The following is a 15,712-nucleotide window of genomic DNA, read 5'->3' on the forward strand; positions in this document are numbered from 1 at the left end:
CTTGGGAAGGGCCCTAAAATATCAAATTCTTCAAAAAAGAAAAAAAAAACATCCTTCTGTACTCCCCTGATGTAGTAGTGCTGTATATGGTAGATTGTACTCATACTAGGGCAATGTAAACCGCATTCGATGAGTTCCTTTGTGTAACGCCTTGGGTATCGTCTCTTATATTGTCTATGATAATTCCTTACGCCTTTTATATCCATTTTAGCATGTGACCTGTTCCAGCCATAAGAAATCCAATTGTTCATAACCCCGCTTTTTTTGCCATTGTGATTCTTTTTCTTAATTGGTTTTGCCTTTATTGGCCAGGCTTCAGACACTGATATCCTCCTTGCGGTAGTGATCCGACACAATACGGTACAGATAAGATGGCGCATGTCCTCCCCTAAATGAGAAGTAGTGATCAGTACCGGGCCCAAAGAGGCGAAAACCATCACAAGAAGGGGGACGTACAAGTTCGTAATGTAGAGGTCAATCAGTTCCGCCGGAACATAGTCGTACAGCGGGTTCTGCACGTCAATCTGATCCACCAAGTCGCCATCCTCGTAGCTGATGACCTTGCTAGCGTCTCCGTACTCGATCAACGAGTCGAAGTCAAACGGATAGACCGGGCTCAACTTGTACACCCCGCTCACCACCACAACAGGGGTCTGATGCACCTTGGCGGCGCGAGCGATGACCCGAGTACCGGCGGAGGCGACCAGTCCACCGTTGGCCAGGACGGAGTGCGTGCCTAGAATAACCTTGTTGACACGGGACATGAGCGCAAATACCGCGGAGTCAGGGATGAGGATGACGGTGATGCCCAGAGCAATCAAAGGCCTCTGGAAGGATTCGGTGCTCAGAAGTTCGTCGTCGTGGGGGTTGGCCCCGCTGACCGTTGCGTGCGTCGCCTCGTGGTTGTTGGGGAAGGCTTCGGCATGGATGACCGTGAACTTCCGCTTGGCCGCGGCTTTCAGCAGGAATTTCTGGACCGTGGTCGATGAGGTGTGAGTGAGGATGATTTCGTTGGAGTGAATGTGGTCCAGAGCATAGGCCGCAATCTGATCGTCGACCTGGGTCAATTCGTCGATGATCTCGCTGATACCGTCCAGAACTTCAGCCCGAATGTCTTTGCTGGGCGCGTGGCCTAATAGCCGACCGGAGGGCGACGCGGACACAGGGGTTCCAGGCAGGGAGCTCTCGGATTCGGGGTGCGAAAGCAGACTAAACATCGAGATCGGAGCGGCTGTCAGCGCAGGCAAGGGTTGTCTCGATGCGCCACGGTCGGAGCCGTCATGGCGAGCGGAAAGAGCATCGGTGGGATCTATGGTAGTCGTTCGTCATCAGTCCCGGATTCATCTTAAACCAGACATGCTACAAGGCAGAGGCCATACCGTCGAGACCACGAGGGGTTTGAGGTTGACTTTCAGAGCCAGCTTCGCTAAGGTTGAAGTCGCCCTCACGGTCATCTTCGGCCTCGTCACGAATTAATCCGAGCACGCGCCTGACGATGTTACCGACCACCATCTCCCGGGGCTGAGCTGCCATAAGCCGTCTTCCAACATGCTGCACTCTCTCAATCAGCTTGTTGGCGTCGTTCGTTCTAGAGGCCGATATAACGCCGCGCAGAAGATAGGCGGTCGCAGTAGCACACGATCTGGAATGGCGGATTTGTCTGCGCTTAAGAAGCCTGAGGGTATGTCAGTACAGCGTCGATATCGATTGTAGCCAGCCATCGCATGGTGAAGGAGACGCACGAGATCAGGTTGTCAATGGATGTATCAATGTGGTTGGTCTTCAATGTCTTGAGGAAGGACGCCAGACCGGGCGTCAAGGGCCCCGAAGTAGCAGGCATTTTGTTTTTGACGTTCGGAAATTAGGCTGCCAAGTGCTCTGATCCGGCGATTCAAAGTCTAATTGAGACGGAAGGTCACCAAGCTTCAATGGTGTGTGTGTTGAGCTATATGCAGCATTAGTGAGGCAGAACGGTGGAGTCATCGGGTTGGTCGCACAAGTCGCATACCAGGGAAACTCGTTAAGTGTTAGCGCGCTCGCAACAGCTGTCAAGCTCGCAACTGGTCGCCTCAGAGTAATTTTCCGAAGAAATGAGGCTTCCTTCTGGAAAACGAAGTTGAGGTAGGTGAAGAGAGGAATGTGCAGCCGAGCAGGGAGAGAAGAAAGAGGGGAGGGGAGGGGAGAGTAGGAGGAAGTGAAAGGCGGAAGAGCCAGTAGTGAAAGTGGGATGTGACGGAGGGAGATTTTGCCCGCTCGGCCCAACGAACCATCGCAGTAGCAGCCGGAGCAGTAGCAGCAGCCCATACATACATACAATCAAATAATACATACGGTAACTATGGATTGGTTGCCTTCCCTCCTCCTCTTCCTCCTCCACCACCTCTTTCTCTCTCTCCTCGTCCTCCTCGTCCTCCTCGGCGTCTTCCTCAACTCTTCTCACTTTCTCTTTCTCTACCCCTTCCCCTTTTCTTTAGAACTCACACCCTCGTCCTCGACTGTCTGTATATAGTCGTCTTACAAACGTTACAAGGATTCTTCCTATCCTATCCTCTTTCTCCCTCACTCCATCCCGCTTATCCGCCCGTCGGTTAGGCCGAGGACTCCGGCGACGGCTATCACTCACCAATTTCGCCCAGCCCAAAACCAGTTGGGGTCAACCGTCAACAGTTATCAGCACGGGTTGTCGACTGGCGCATTGAGGTCGGTACAGCTCGATGTCTTTCCTCTTTCGTGCATCGCATCTCTACCTCCAGTTGCTTCGTGACTTAACCAGGTGCTGACCGGCGCCTCCGCTCAACATAATTAGACACCTGCGCCAGCCCGGACACCCGTGGGCCACGTCGGAAGATGAACTCGCTGAACATCTTGTCGTCCCGAGTGATTGGCCAGCCTACCAGTTCCAGTAGAAGTCGTCAACGATCTCGCTCGCAAGGAGAGATTTCCCGGACAATTGAACCAGGCGATCTCGCCAAGTTTCGGTCCTATAGTGAGAGCAACTTCCATGCTTCGGATCACCATGAGAAAAGCCACGATGAGACGCCCGGCGCGCCAGATGATCTTGAAAACCATGAGTACACGCTTGACGAGAAATCACCATTATTACGAAGTCTATCCAAGGATCGCTCTCTGGGCACAAACAGCACCATAGGACTATTCGTGCACCGGTTGTTCGATGCGATTGCCGAGACGATCAAGTTCATTCTGTCAACCTTAGCAGCGCCTGGATTCTTTGTCGTCAACTGCTTTCGCGAAGATGATGGGCATTACTCTCCACTGGCTCCATTCCGCAAAATCGGCCGCTTGGTTCCGGGCCCTGGCGCGCCGGGCAAAGGAGGGACTCCAACAAACGGCAAACAACGAACCTCACGACGACCCAAAGCTCATAGATCACGCGAATCAATTGCCTCGAGTACTTCCGAGTCGGAGGGGGATCGGCGAAGTGCCAAGGGACTCAGCAGCAGTCATTCTCGGTCCGTCAAGTCCAAGTCCTCCGGCTCAGAGCATGCACCGGACGACAACGCTCCTCGACGATCTATTCGAATCAAGCTTCATAATGAAGAGGCGTTCAAGCGGAACCGGCAGCGTCGTTCGCAAAGCACGGATCTGCGAGAGACATCGCAGAATGGATCCCAGGGCGCTGTCAATCTTGATAGCTTGAAGTCCCCGACCTCCCCGTCAGTCCATCGAGTCACTCGATATCCGCATTCACCCGTTCCTCCTCGACCTCTGATTCCCCAGCGCATACCTTCTTACACGGCCAATCTTCGCAGCACGAAAAGCCCGCAAAAGACTCTGGTCCTCGATCTCGACGAAACACTCATCCACTCCCTAGCCAAGGGTGGCCGCATGTCCAGCGGCCACATGGTTGAAGTCAAGTTGTCCACGCCCATGACGACCGCTCTGACTCCAGGCGGGCCTCCAACCACGCTTGGTCCGCAACATCCCATCTTGTACTATGTCCACAAACGGCCTCACTGTGATGAGTTTCTGCGCAAGGTGTGTAAATGGTACAAGCTGGTGGTTTTCACTGCGAGTGTGCAAGAGTACGCGGATCCGGTCATCGACTGGCTGGAACAGGAGCGGAAATACTTCCACGCGCGGTATTACCGGCAACATTGTACCTTTCGCAACGGCGCATACATTAAAGACCTCAGCTCTGTTGAGCCAGACCTGAGTAAAGTGATGATCTTGGACAATAGTCCTATGAGTTATATTTTTCACGAAGGTGCGTATGCATTCGCGGATGTTAGGTGAAGCTCCCCCCCACTGACCTTCGACGCAGATAACGCAATCCCCATTGAGGGCTGGATTAATGATCCGACGGATAATGGGCTGCTCCACCTCGTCCCCATGTTAGAAGCTCTACAATACGTAACCGATGTGCGGGCTTTTCTAGCCTTGCGTAGAGGGGAAACAGAAGCTTAGCTTTGGCAAAGGAGCCGGAGTGTGGCAGTGACGGAGTGACTTATGGCATTAATATAATAATAAAACCCCCCTTTGCACAGAGAAAACAGGAAAACAAAAAAAAGGAAAACCCTGACGGAAATGTTGTGCAAGCTTGATGTTATTACGGAAATCTTACAATGCATCCATAGTCCTTCGATCCCCATGTCTCTGCTCTTGTAAAGCTGAGAGAGGCATGAGGGAGAGTGATCCTATGGCTATCTTCTCTTGAGCCTCTACTTAATATCTCGTTCAGCATGCCCATCCATACCCCCCTCTACCGCTATACTTTCGCCAATCGCTACATACATTCTACTCACACGAGAAAGGGAATCACTGCGGAATTCGCTGAGAAGCGTGATGCGAAGCTTGTGAAATCCCGAGGTTCCGGAATATATAGTCCTCTCGGGCCGCGACTAAGGTCTGTTCCACTGACCAAGGACTCGGTGCTCTTGGCATGATCAAAGGATGTGTTTACATGCCTTTTTTAGGGCTAAGATTCATTCCCTTCTTGGATTCTACTTGAGCACTCTACGAGAGATGGATGCTGATAGTTTACTGAGTTGCGTCTAATCATTGAGGCCGGGGGCGGGAAAGAACTGCCCAATTCGGTAGGTCATCCCTATCGCTTATCGGATCACCACTGGTCCGAGATCGGGGGCGCGCCAATCTACGAGTACGACTAACTGGTGGGGTAAGTGCTGTGACTACTCGAGTAAGAATTGCGTTGGGATTTTGAATCGAAGGGGCATGTTTATTCAGAATTGTTTTGCAATTTTTGTTCGTAGTTTTGCTAAGCTCAATATGGCAGTCTCATGGATTATTTACAGTCCCTTGGCCTGCTTGGCCTCGGTCAGAGCCTCCTTCAAGGCGGCAATGGCCTTGTCAATGTCCGACCGGGCGGGGTCGGTGACACTGACGCCCATGTGGCCGAAGCGGATGTACTTGGTGGCAACCTCCTTGTGCAGACCCGCTGCGAAGATCACCCCGCGCTTCAGCAGACCGGGCAGCACGTCCGGGGGAGCGAGGCCCTCGGGCAGCCAGATGGCGGTCATGGCGTGGGCCTGGTTCGCCGGGGTGGCGGCCACCTGCTTCAGGCCGAGCTCGGCGACGGCAGCCTTGACGCGGTCCGAGGCATGACGGTGAATGGCGTAGCGCTCGGTGATGGGGCGGGCGGTGATCTGGGACAGAGTGGTGTGCAGGGCGTGGACGAGCTGGGTGGGGGGAGTGGCGAAGTAAGAGGGCTTGAAGTTCTCGTAGTTCTGCATGATGGGCAGCCAATTGCCGATGGAGGCGTAGTACGAGGCGGGGGGCGTCTTGCGGGACTTGAAGGTGTCAAGGGCCCGGCCGGACAGCATCAGGATGCTCAGGCCAGGAGGGCAGCCGATGGCCTTTTGGCTGGCCGTCAGCACGACGTCCAGATCCCACTCGTCGAACGCAATCTCCTCGCAGCCGACACTGCACACACCGTCGACGACGACCAGCGTCTCGGGGCTGACGCGCCGCACGATCTCGGCCACGCGCTTGATATCGCTCAGCACGCCAGTCGAGGTGTCGACGTGGGTGATGGTGATGATCTTGTACGGCTTCGCCTTGAGCGCCTGCTCAATCTCCTCGAACGAGGGCCGCTCACCGATGGGGGCCTTGAGCTGGGTGGCATGGGCCCCGTAGGTCTCAATGCAGTTGGCAAACGAATCGGCAAAGTAGCCGGTGTGGAGGACCAGGGCATTCTCGCCCCTCTCGATCAGGTTTGAAGCTACAACATCCCAGCCCAGGGTACCACTGCCGGAGATGACGAAGGGTTGAGCGGCGGGGTTGGACGATTGGAAGAGCTTGCGCACGAGAGACAAGGTCTCACCGAAGGTCTTAACGAAACCGGGGGCAACGTGACTCTCACTGGAGTGAACATATAGCGGTTAGTGAGGGGTAGAGAGAAGGCATGGTTCAATGGACGGATAGTGATGAGGAGGGGGTGTGGGAAGGAGGGGCAATCGGACTTACGCATAGTGAGACATAGACTGAAGGACAGCATCATCGAATTCGATGGGCCCTGGAATGAGCAGGGTGTTGTGGGGGGCTTGGGAAGACATTTTGGGCGGGGGGGAGGATGGAGTGGTAGGAGAGGGAGGGATGGAAGAAGGAACGGAGCGATCGATGGGTTTATATTCGAGGTCGTCTGGCGCGAGGGAGTTCCTCTCGGTCGAGAACGGGGTATTAAGCTCAGGCAGCGGGAGTCGCTGATCCAGGTGTCTGGAGATCAGGCTCAAGCGCTGCTGCGTCCGTTTGGCCGCCAGTTTTCCGAAAGGTCGGCTCTCTACGGGAGAGCCCGCGGGGAGGGGATTTGCTGGTGACTGGTGACTGGTGAGATAGAGAGAGAGACCCAGGCAGGCGTTGACTGGGCTGCTCGCCGGGGGGGAGGAGGAAGAGGGGAAAGGGTCGGGGATCGCCGGTTGGCTTTCCGGATGGATTTGTTAGGGTGAAGAGTATCGATGGTGTGTGTATACGTACAGTATACTGACGTAGAATTGGATGTGAGGATGAGGAGAAAGGACGGGATTGGAAGACGATAATTACAAACAGGGAGAAAAAGTCCCAGGTGTGTTGGTCAATCGAGGAGATTTATTTCAGCTCTCAATGGCTGGTTTGGTTCCTTTCCCCCTTTGGCGCATTATTTCCCTTTTCCCTTGCCTTCTATCGGCCGTAAAGCGACGGATGCCTCCAACGGGCGGGCCCTGCCGTGGATCAATTGGGGAAAGAAACTAAAGACACATTGCATTGACTCATGGAACTAGTGTCTGAGCAAGAATGAGGGTAGTATATCCGAGCAACGACGATTTATTGGCTTGCAGGACTTATGCGAGCCCGCCTACTTGCTCCGTATACTCCGTACTTCGCGCAATTGAGGATGGATGACGATGTAAACTGCCGTTCTTACTCCTGGTGGCAGAATCAGGAACAGGCCCAGTACTGCCCTGTAGTATAATAGTGCAAGATACCAGGTAGTTCTCGCTCACTCTTGTTCCTTGTTCACTCTTCCCACATCCTTCCAGTTCCTATATTCTTCCACAGTCCAGTAGATGCAGACCAGCACGCAGGAACGCGGGCTTCATAGTTGTAAGCAGTCCGGACTAGTCCGAACCGGTCCTGCTTCTAGGGCATAGGGCTGTCAGGCGCGTGGCATCGGCGGTGGAATAGCCTAAGCTTTCCCCGCGCCGCTCCATCGATAGGGGCGCCAGCCTAGATAGTCACTCCCTCTTACGTTAGGTAGCTTAATTGATATCTCCATCAGACAACTGTGCACTCCAAACATCTGCACCCGTCAGTCGCTTACGCTTATACATCTCATAGACTCATAGCTCAATCTCAAACTGGGCCTTGAGTGACCGCACCGTTCAAAATGACTTCGCGCCTGGTCCTGGTCATTGGTGACCTATTCATCCCTGACAGAGCTCCCGTATGTTGTTGATCATCCCCCGCAACAACAAACAGTTGACTGACTTTCGGACCCATCCTTATATAGGACCTTCCCGCAAAGGTGCGACTTGCTGCTCGGCCGTAATCCATGGCCCTCCTGACAATTGCCACCTACCCTTCATTAACACAATCGTAACACAGTTCAAGAAACTCTTGACGCCGGGCAAGATCGGCCAGATTCTCTGTCTCGGCAACTTGACCGATCGCAACACATTCGAGTTCCTCCGGCAGGTGGCGCCTGACCTACAACTGGTCAAAGGAGATTTCGATGTCGATTCCCCCAACCTTCCTCTCTCGAAAGTCGTGACCCACGGCAGCCTGCGCATCGGATTTACGCATGGCCATACGATCATTCCTCCAGGAGATGCGGATGCTCTCTTGATCGCCGCTCGTCAGATGGACGTGGATATTCTGCTGTGGGGTGGTACCCATCGCTTCGAGGCTTTCGAGCTGGAAGGCCGATTCTTCATCAACCCCGGCAGTGCCACGGGTGCGATGAGCACAGGATACTGGGCCGAGGGAGATGAGCCCACCCCCAGCTTCTGCTTGATGGATGTGAGTTGCAGATGTGCCCCAGACGGCTGAGGCAACCTGATGCTAATCATCGCTGTAGATCCAAGGAGATGTTCTCGTGCTTTATGTTTACCAGTTGAAGACGGATGCCAACGGGGCTGAGACGGTTGCGGTGGAGAAAGTATCTTACCGCAAGAACAACATCGCATCTTCATGAGTTGACACTTCTATCTATTTTTCTTGTACATAACCATAGATCTGACACGATAATGACTTCCTCCTTGTTGGTCGTTCCTTTCCTGCTCCGACGGCACAAAAGCTCTAGTGCGTATACACGCATTGCTTCGCAGCCAAGCTGATGAGCGCATTTCAACTAGAGACCAGGATCGAGTACTGGCTTGCTTGGCCAAGTCATCGGAGATCGCATTATCACACGATATGACCTCAATCTGGCCGAATCCTGGTTAATCTCTCAATTTCAATTCGTTCCGAGTTGCACTGATGATGGCCGAAAGGCTGTTAGACTCGTTCTTGCAAGTACTTAGTCTCGCTGTAGTGTGTCATTGTGATCGGGTATCTCTAAACGCCAGATATACTGGATTTGGAACAAGAGGCTGGTGTGAGAAATATTTTCCCAGCATACTCTTCAATTCTATTGGTCCTATAAAACCACTCAATTTTATTGTATACCTAGTAGTAGTAGTAGTAGTAGTAGTAGTAGTAGTAGTAGTAGTAGTAGTAGTAGTAGTAGTAGTAGTAGTAGTAGTAGTAGTAGTAGTAGTCAGCGATCAGCAATACAGTGATGATCGAAAGCATTTCGCGCGCCGCAGTCCAATACTCGACTATTGACGACCGAGTCGGCGGCGGATGTTCCAGTTGACAAAGAGCTAAGCCGGAAAGAGCAGGCAGTAAGTTCGGGGACAATCAAACGCAAGCATCACGTTCACTTCACTCGACTTCCAGTCTTCCATTGAATCAGCTTTTGCCTTGGTCCTTTTCCCCACCGACCGCTACGCACCCAGTTCTGGGAGTTGCATATCGCGCCTATCTTATCGGATCTTGTATTTTTCCAGCAGATTTCCTACCCGCAGCTCACTTGACCAGCCCCAACCCGGCGGGAAGCTATCGGTGCCCGCTTGAGCTTTCACTTTGCGACCCAGTGGTGTAAACGGACACGACCGGACAATCGAAACCCACCACCAATATTCAACATGGCGACAGAAGAACACAAGATTGAAGATGAGCACCTGGAGCAGCCGGAGGAAGCAGGTGACGATGAGGTAAAAACCGTCCCGTTTAGCTTGAAGCTGCTCGCTGAGATTCGCAGCGCTGGCTCCCGCTCGCTGCCCTCATTTGATTTACACACTCGCAATTATGACATTCGTGCTAACCCGAACATTCTTGTCTATTACAGGAGGAAATTGCGGCGATGAAGAAGCGGGTAGCCGAGATGGAGTCTGAAGCGGCCAAGCTGCGCGAGATGCAAGCCACGCTCGATCAGCAGTCGGAGAGCCTACGCGAGGACAAAGAAGAGATTGACGCCCGGAGTATCTTCGTTGGCAATGTGGATTATGGTGCTTCCCCCGAGGAAATCCAGGCACACTTCCAGAGCTGTGGCTCGATAAACCGGGTGACCATCCTGTTGGATAAGTTCACCGGACAGCCAAAGGGGTATGTTGCAGCGCCTTGAATCCAGTCGTGTCACAAGATTGGCTAATTTTGGACGACTACAGATATGCCTATGTTGAATTTGCAGAGCCCAGTCTGGTAGCCCAAGCCCTTGTACTTAACGAAAGTGTCTTCCGCGGCCGGAACCTAAAGGTACTTCCTCTCGCAATCGATTCTCCTCCCTCCATGAACGATACTGACTGAATACTTTGATGATGTAGGTCGTTCCCAAGCGTACCAACCTGCCGGGTATGACCCGAGGACGCGGACGGGGTGGCTTCCGTGGCGGTCGGGGCCACCGCGGAGGTTTCGCGCCTCGCGGCGGTTATCGCGGAGGTTATCGCGGCCGGGGTCGGGGTTATGCGCCTTACTAGAGAAACGTCCAGCACCAGTTCAGTGTATATGGGGTGATATTCGTTTGCGCAAGGAACAGAGGTCATTGCACGAAGCCCCAGCGCTACCAAGGCGTCCGGGTTGACTATGATGGCCGTGGTAGCTCTGATGCACACGTGTGCGCGTTTCTCGGAATAAAGGGAGGAACTTCATTATTTTCTAATTGTCTTTGGAGTCAACCTACTGGAATGGACTTTTGTATGATAACCTTTCTGGCAATCTCGGACTGGGTACGGGGCAGACGGGCGGAATACCTGTGATATCATCTAGCTACAGAGAATTGCTTTACGAGCAGGAATTGCCTGCTAACCCACCCCTCAAAAGGACCAGGACGGTCATGAAACTACGCTCGTCAAAGCAGATAAAGCAGCGCAATAGGAATCTGCACCAAAAAATCAGTCTTCTTGACAGCTTCTTCACTAAAAAAAGCCATCATGGATGACTGTCACCGGGTCCCGATCTGTTATGGTCTCGGTTCGTAGAACTGACTAATGAACAGGGAGATGAGGGATGGCGTCACAGCGGTTTAGCCACGGCATGATAACCTGAACTGATGGCCTTATGGCCCCCAATCCGGGTAAGGACCGGCACGGACGGTACTTCAGCCAGTCTAGACGGCGATGCTGACGAGTTTGTTTAAGGAAGCGGAGCAGAGCAACCGGAATTGCGACGTTCATTGGGTCCCCACCATCAAAGAAGAGTCGTAATGGATGATGAGAAGAGAATCTGGCAGTTAAGGGGGCATAGGTGTTCAACAAGTTACTTGAAGGGTTTTCCTTCTTCTTCTTCTTCTTCTTCTCTTCCCTTCGGTCAATAGAGCCCGAGAGATGTGAGACCGGAGAAAGACAATATGAGTGAGTTGGAAATAATCTTGTTGCCTTGTTAAGCAGGCCATCACTGTCCTTTTGAGGCCGGGTGATTGGCTGGAAAACCAAGTATTGTTCTATTTATTCCATCGCCTAGGTTCGTCCCAGTGCAACCTGCTGTGCCCATGATGCGACTGAAAATCTAATCTGTTCGCCTCCCCTGGTTTGTCGTTTGGGAAATAATGCAACGAATAGTGAAGGTGTACCAGGGGCAAGGTCGCAGGGTATCGATTACTTCATTACTTCCCATGTTTTCCGGGAAGAAAACTCAAGTTGACGGTTTCTTGATATTTGTAGCCCTAAAGGGAACGAATCCAGAGAATAGTGCTCGATTCATAGGACATTGGTAGGATGAGTAAAATATCAATCTCAAGGTGAGTGTAGTGAGATGGTGTCAAGAAGTTGTGAGGTAGCTGTAGTGAAATCTGTAGCTTATCCGCCATTGATGGCTGACTTACTCCTTTCTCGCTCTCTCGGGCTCTCTTACTACAGTACTCTCTCTCCTCCCTCCTTCCACCACCACCACTACCACCACTGCTGCACTTCCCCTCCTTTCCCTTTCCCTTTGCCACGACCACAACCACCAACCACACCACTACCACTCTCTCTTCCACGAATCCTCTGGGGAGGTAGGATTCTTACGGAAGATTTTACTTACCGTCTGACTTCAGGCTGTCACTACCTGTTCCTTCTTTTATGGACATTCTTACTACCTACCGTCTATCTACAGACCAGTTGCTCCTCCCGGTTCAACCCCTCGCTCGGTCGTGATTGGTTCCGAAGGCGCAACGTCAAGACTGCCCTGCTCAGCCCCATAGAAGTCCGCGCGCCTCCATCGTCAAGCCTAAGTTAGTGCTCGCGCTCACTCTTTCTCTCTTTCTTTTCCTCTCCTTGAAAACGCCTCTTATCGCCGCCTATCCACCACTTTTCCCTCGTCCAATCTATTCGCCTTCGAATCGCTTTCGGATCCTCCCCTCTCTTCCCATTGAGTTGAACAGTTCCAACGCCCTTCCAACCACCCCCCGCCCACCGACTTTTCCTTCTTACTACCACGATCACCACCGTTACTCGACTCGACTGCTGTTGTTGGGGTTCGTGCCTGTCGACAGCGGTGGATGCGCACGCCGCGAATCACCCTTTGAGGCTTGCCCGGATCGGCTTTTTTGCATCCAAAGGCACATTATCGCCTGCCCTGATCGGTTCAGTTCAGGATGGGTTCCAACCTGCCTGCGTATGTGCAAGCGTCCCCCCCTCTTTCCTCCCTCGTCCCAACCCCTCATCCCCCCCCCCCCCCCCTCCTCCCTTGCTTAAAGCGGGCACGATCTTTTCCTTGACGAAAAGTGTCATGCGTGCATAATCCGGATTCGAATGGATGCTAATAGAGATATTTTCTGTAGTCAGCCAAATCTTCGGGTCACAAGTAAGAAGCACATGCCCCTTTGCCGACTGTCTACGATGGCGCCTACGAATGGATGGAGACTGACGGAGAGCCTGATTCTGCAGTTATCGCCGCGGACGGTCTATACAAGCGTGATGTCTTCCGTAAGTGCCGCAAGGAGAACTCATCAAGCCAAGGTTTCTGGGCTGACGTCTTGCAGGTTTCCCCGATCCTTTTGCGGTGGCCACCGTCGGGGGCGAGCAAACTCACACGACATCGGTAATCAAGAAGACGCTGAACCCTTACTGGAATGAGATGTTTGATCTGTAAGGAGCCCCGCGTGGTGCAACTGCTGGTCTCGGAAACTGACGGCGGGGTTCTCTGCAGCCGAGTCAATGAGGACAGTATTCTCGCAATTCAGATCTTCGATCAGAAGAAATTCAAGAAGAAGGATCAGGGATTTCTTGGTGTTATCAATGTACGGATTGGCGACGTGATCGATTTACAGATGGGTGGTGATGGTGAGTCGCTATGTTCTTATCATGCTGAATCTCCGGGGCTGACGCAAGGCATCTGCTTTGCCTGCAACAGAAATGCTCACCCGCGACCTGAAAAAATCCAACGATCATCTGGTCGTCCATGGAAAACTTATCATCAATCTGTCCACCAACCTCACCACCCCCATTCCCAACCAGGCCAATGGCTTGCACCGTTCACATGCTCAGCCATCGACATCCAGTGGACTTGTCCCATCAGTATCGTCTCCGCATCCTCCTGTCGGTCCCGGCCCGGTCGATTCGTCTGCCGCCGCTTCCACTGCGTCTCTGAACCCCCAGCGTGTTCCTTCAACTACCCGACCGACCAGCATCATTGCTCCGCCGCCCAATGGCGCCCCGGCCGCACCAGCCAATGGTCAGCAAGGCTCTCGCACCAACCTGAGCTCGTTTGAGGACAGTCAGGGCCGGTTGCCAGCGGGCTGGGAGCGCCGAGAAGACAATCTGGGGCGGACCTACTATGTTGACCACAACACACGGACCACGACCTGGACTCGACCATCATCGAACTACAACGAACACACGCAGCGTACACAGCGCGAAGCCAATATGCAACTGGAGCGTCGCGCCCATCAGAGTCGAATGCTGCCCGAAGACCGCACGGGTGCCAATTCTCCGAATCTGGCGGAGAGCCAACAGCAGCCGGCGCCGCCGCAGGCTCAAACACCTCCGGCAGGAGGCAGCGCCAGTGCAGTTTCTATGATGGCGACGGGAGCTACCACTGCAGGCACTGGTGAGCTCCCACCCGGATGGGAGCAGCGCAATACACCCGAGGGCCGGCCATACTTCGTGGACCACAACACCCGCACCACGACGTGGGTAGATCCTCGGCGTCAACAGTACATTCGCATGTACGGGCAGAATTCCAATGGCACCAATACCACGATTCAGCAGCAGCCGGTGTCACAGTTGGGTCCGCTGCCCAGCGGATGGGAGATGCGGTTGACGAATACAGCCCGAGTGTACTTCGTGGATCACAACACCAAGACGACCACGTGGGATGATCCCCGTTTGCCTTCCTCCCTGGATCAGGGCGTACCGCAGTACAAGCGTGACTTCAGACGCAAGCTGATCTACTTCCGGTCTCAACCGGCATTGCGTATCATGTCTGGACAGTGCCACGTCAAGGTCCGACGTAACAACATCTTCGAGGACTCATACGCCGAGATCATGCGGCAGAGCGCTTCCGATCTCAAGAAGCGCTTGATGATCAAGTTCGATGGCGAAGATGGTTTGGATTATGGTGGTCTCTCACGGTAAGTTTACTCAAGTTTCCTCTTAAGAGTCAAACAGGATCTGACAAATACAGTGAATTCTTCTTCCTCCTTTCTCACGAAATGTTTAACCCGTTCTATTGTCTTTTCGAGTATTCGGCGCACGATAATTATACCCTTCAAATTAATCCCCACTCTGGAGTGAACCCGGAGCACCTGAACTACTTCAAGTTCATCGGACGAGTTGTCGGCTTGGCCATCTTCCATCGTCGCTTTTTGGATTCGTTCTTCATTGGTGCCTTCTATAAGATGATGCTGCGAAAGAAGGTCTCGCTCCAGGACATGGAGGGTGTTGATGAGGACCTGCACCGCAACTTGACATGGACTTTGTAAGTGCCTTGGATTGAGGGACCTGAGTATTCATTCTAACGCATAGCAGGGAGAACGACATCGACGGTGTCTTGGAGTTGACTTTCGCGGTTGATGACGAGAAGTTCGGCGAGCGTACCACTGTTGACCTGAAGCCGGGTGGTCGCGACATTCCGGTGACGAACGAGAACAAGCATGAATATGTTGAGTAAGTTGCTCGTGCTTGTAAGCTAGTGGACTTCGCTGACGGCCATAGATTGGTGACTGAGTGGAAGATTGTGAAGCGGGTGGAGGAGCAGTTCAATGCCTTCATGTCTGGGTTCAACGAGCTGATTCCGGCCGATCTGGTCAACGTGTTCGACGAGCGCGAGTTGGAATTGTTGATTGGTGGTATTGCGGATATTGATGTTGACGACTGGAAGAAACACACCGATTACCGCGGCTACCAGGAGCAGGACGAAGTCATCCAGAACTTCTGGAAGATTGTCCGCAGCTGGGACGCCGAACAAAAGTCTCGCCTCCTGCAGTTCACCACTGGTACCTCGCGCATTCCGGTCAACGGATTCAAAGATCTGCAAGGCTCGGACGGGCCTCGCCGGTTCACTATCGAGAAATCGGGCGATCCCAACGCATTGCCCAAGTCGCACACTTGGTATGTCTCTGACGTCTTTCATCTCTTGCTTTTGTTTTTCGGAGTAGCTGGCTAACTTTCCCAGTTTCAACCGTCTTGACCTACCTCCGTACAAGACACACGAAGCTCTGGAACACAAGATGTCCATTGCTGTAGAGGAGACATTGGGATTCGGACAAGAGTAGAGTTGCATGATCAGACATGTTGTA

At 53.0% G+C, this 15,712-nt stretch overlaps 6 protein-coding genes across 6 annotated transcripts; 4 read left to right on the plus strand and 2 right to left on the minus strand.

The window, feature by feature from the left end:
- Positions 1 to 148: 148 nt before the first annotated feature.
- On the minus strand, positions 149 to 2,195 carry BO82DRAFT_383186 (translation initiation factor eIF2B subunit beta). The gene is made up of 5 exons (XM_025637994.1): positions 2,009 to 2,195; positions 1,743 to 1,945; positions 1,380 to 1,675; positions 457 to 1,309; positions 149 to 388 (listed from the first exon to the last, which is right to left on the minus strand). Exons 2-5 carry the CDS (start codon positions 1,838 to 1,840, stop codon positions 316 to 318), a joined length of 1,320 nt encoding a protein of 439 aa, XP_025492335.1. The 5' UTR covers positions 1,841 to 1,945; positions 2,009 to 2,195; the 3' UTR covers positions 149 to 315.
- A 195-nt stretch (positions 2,196 to 2,390) lies between these two features.
- On the plus strand, positions 2,391 to 4,609 carry nemA (Nem1-Spo7 phosphatase catalytic subunit NEM1). The gene is made up of 3 exons (XM_025635103.1): positions 2,391 to 2,700; positions 2,807 to 4,225; positions 4,283 to 4,609. The coding sequence occupies exons 2-3, from the start codon at positions 2,848 to 2,850 to the stop codon at positions 4,423 to 4,425; spliced, it is 1,521 nt and encodes a 506-aa protein (XP_025492336.1). The 5' UTR covers positions 2,391 to 2,700; positions 2,807 to 2,847; the 3' UTR covers positions 4,426 to 4,609.
- Positions 4,610 to 5,174: 565 nt separating this feature from the next.
- BO82DRAFT_431973 (alanine--glyoxylate transaminase) lies at positions 5,175 to 6,533 on the minus strand (the record flags this gene model as incomplete). The annotated part of the gene is made up of 2 exons (XM_025640752.1): positions 5,175 to 6,339; positions 6,445 to 6,533. The coding sequence occupies 2 exons, from the start codon at positions 6,531 to 6,533 to the stop codon at positions 5,268 to 5,270; spliced, it is 1,161 nt and encodes a 386-aa protein (XP_025492337.1). The 3' UTR covers positions 5,175 to 5,267.
- Positions 6,534 to 7,679: 1,146 nt separating this feature from the next.
- BO82DRAFT_383189 (vacuolar protein sorting-associated protein 29) lies at positions 7,680 to 8,861 on the plus strand. Its single transcript, XM_025637995.1, has 4 exons — positions 7,680 to 7,897; positions 7,964 to 7,978; positions 8,059 to 8,472; positions 8,531 to 8,861. Exons 1-4 carry the CDS (start codon positions 7,841 to 7,843, stop codon positions 8,645 to 8,647), a joined length of 603 nt encoding a protein of 200 aa, XP_025492338.1. The 5' UTR covers positions 7,680 to 7,840; the 3' UTR covers positions 8,648 to 8,861.
- Positions 8,862 to 9,641: 780 nt separating this feature from the next.
- On the plus strand, positions 9,642 to 10,880 carry BO82DRAFT_309335 (polyadenylate-binding protein; the record flags this gene model as incomplete). The annotated part of the gene is made up of 4 exons (XM_025632348.1): positions 9,642 to 9,719; positions 9,845 to 10,101; positions 10,164 to 10,251; positions 10,320 to 10,880. The coding sequence occupies 4 exons, from the start codon at positions 9,642 to 9,644 to the stop codon at positions 10,470 to 10,472; spliced, it is 576 nt and encodes a 191-aa protein (XP_025492339.1). The 3' UTR covers positions 10,473 to 10,880.
- A 1,688-nt stretch (positions 10,881 to 12,568) lies between these two features.
- On the plus strand, positions 12,569 to 15,688 carry BO82DRAFT_282362 (NEDD4 family E3 ubiquitin-protein ligase; the record flags this gene model as incomplete). Its single annotated transcript, XM_025631366.1, has 10 exons — positions 12,569 to 12,588; positions 12,755 to 12,777; positions 12,861 to 12,899; positions 12,956 to 13,061; positions 13,123 to 13,256; positions 13,327 to 14,545; positions 14,599 to 14,892; positions 14,943 to 15,080; positions 15,129 to 15,524; positions 15,589 to 15,688. 10 exons carry the CDS (start codon positions 12,569 to 12,571, stop codon positions 15,686 to 15,688), a joined length of 2,469 nt encoding a protein of 822 aa, XP_025492340.1.
- Between the last annotated feature and the right edge of the window lie 24 nt (positions 15,689 to 15,712).

This window comes from Aspergillus uvarum (assembly GCF_003184745.1).
Source record: "Aspergillus uvarum CBS 121591 unplaced genomic scaffold BO82scaffold_24, whole genome shotgun sequence".
NCBI lineage: Eukaryota > Fungi > Ascomycota > Eurotiomycetes > Eurotiales > Aspergillaceae > Aspergillus > Aspergillus uvarum.

What these genes read in the sequence shown, in the direction of transcription:
- BO82DRAFT_383186 (XM_025637994.1), bottom strand. Translation starts at nt 1,840, where the DNA reads ATGCCTGCTACTTCGGGGCCCTTGACGCCCGGTCTGGCGTCCTTCCTC. An exon ending in TCCATTGACAACCTGATCTC is followed by an intron (nt 1,676 to 1,742) that starts GTGCGTCTCCTT and finishes ACATACCCTCAG; the next exon opens with GCTTCTTAAGCGCAGACAAA. An exon ending in GACCTCTACATTACGAACTT is followed by an intron (nt 389 to 456) that starts GTACGTCCCCCT and finishes CTTCTCATTTAG; the next exon opens with GGGAGGACATGCGCCATCTT.
- nemA (XM_025635103.1), top strand. Translation starts at nt 2,848, where the DNA reads ATGAACTCGCTGAACATCTTGTCGTCCCGAGTGATTGGCCAGCCTACC. An exon ending in GAGTTATATTTTTCACGAAG is followed by an intron (nt 4,226 to 4,282) that starts GTGCGTATGCAT and finishes CCTTCGACGCAG; the next exon opens with ATAACGCAATCCCCATTGAG.
- BO82DRAFT_383189 (XM_025637995.1), top strand. Translation starts at nt 7,841, where the DNA reads ATGACTTCGCGCCTGGTCCTGGTCATTGGTGACCTATTCATCCCTGAC. An exon ending in CCAGCTTCTGCTTGATGGAT is followed by an intron (nt 8,473 to 8,530) that starts GTGAGTTGCAGA and finishes TCATCGCTGTAG; the next exon opens with ATCCAAGGAGATGTTCTCGT.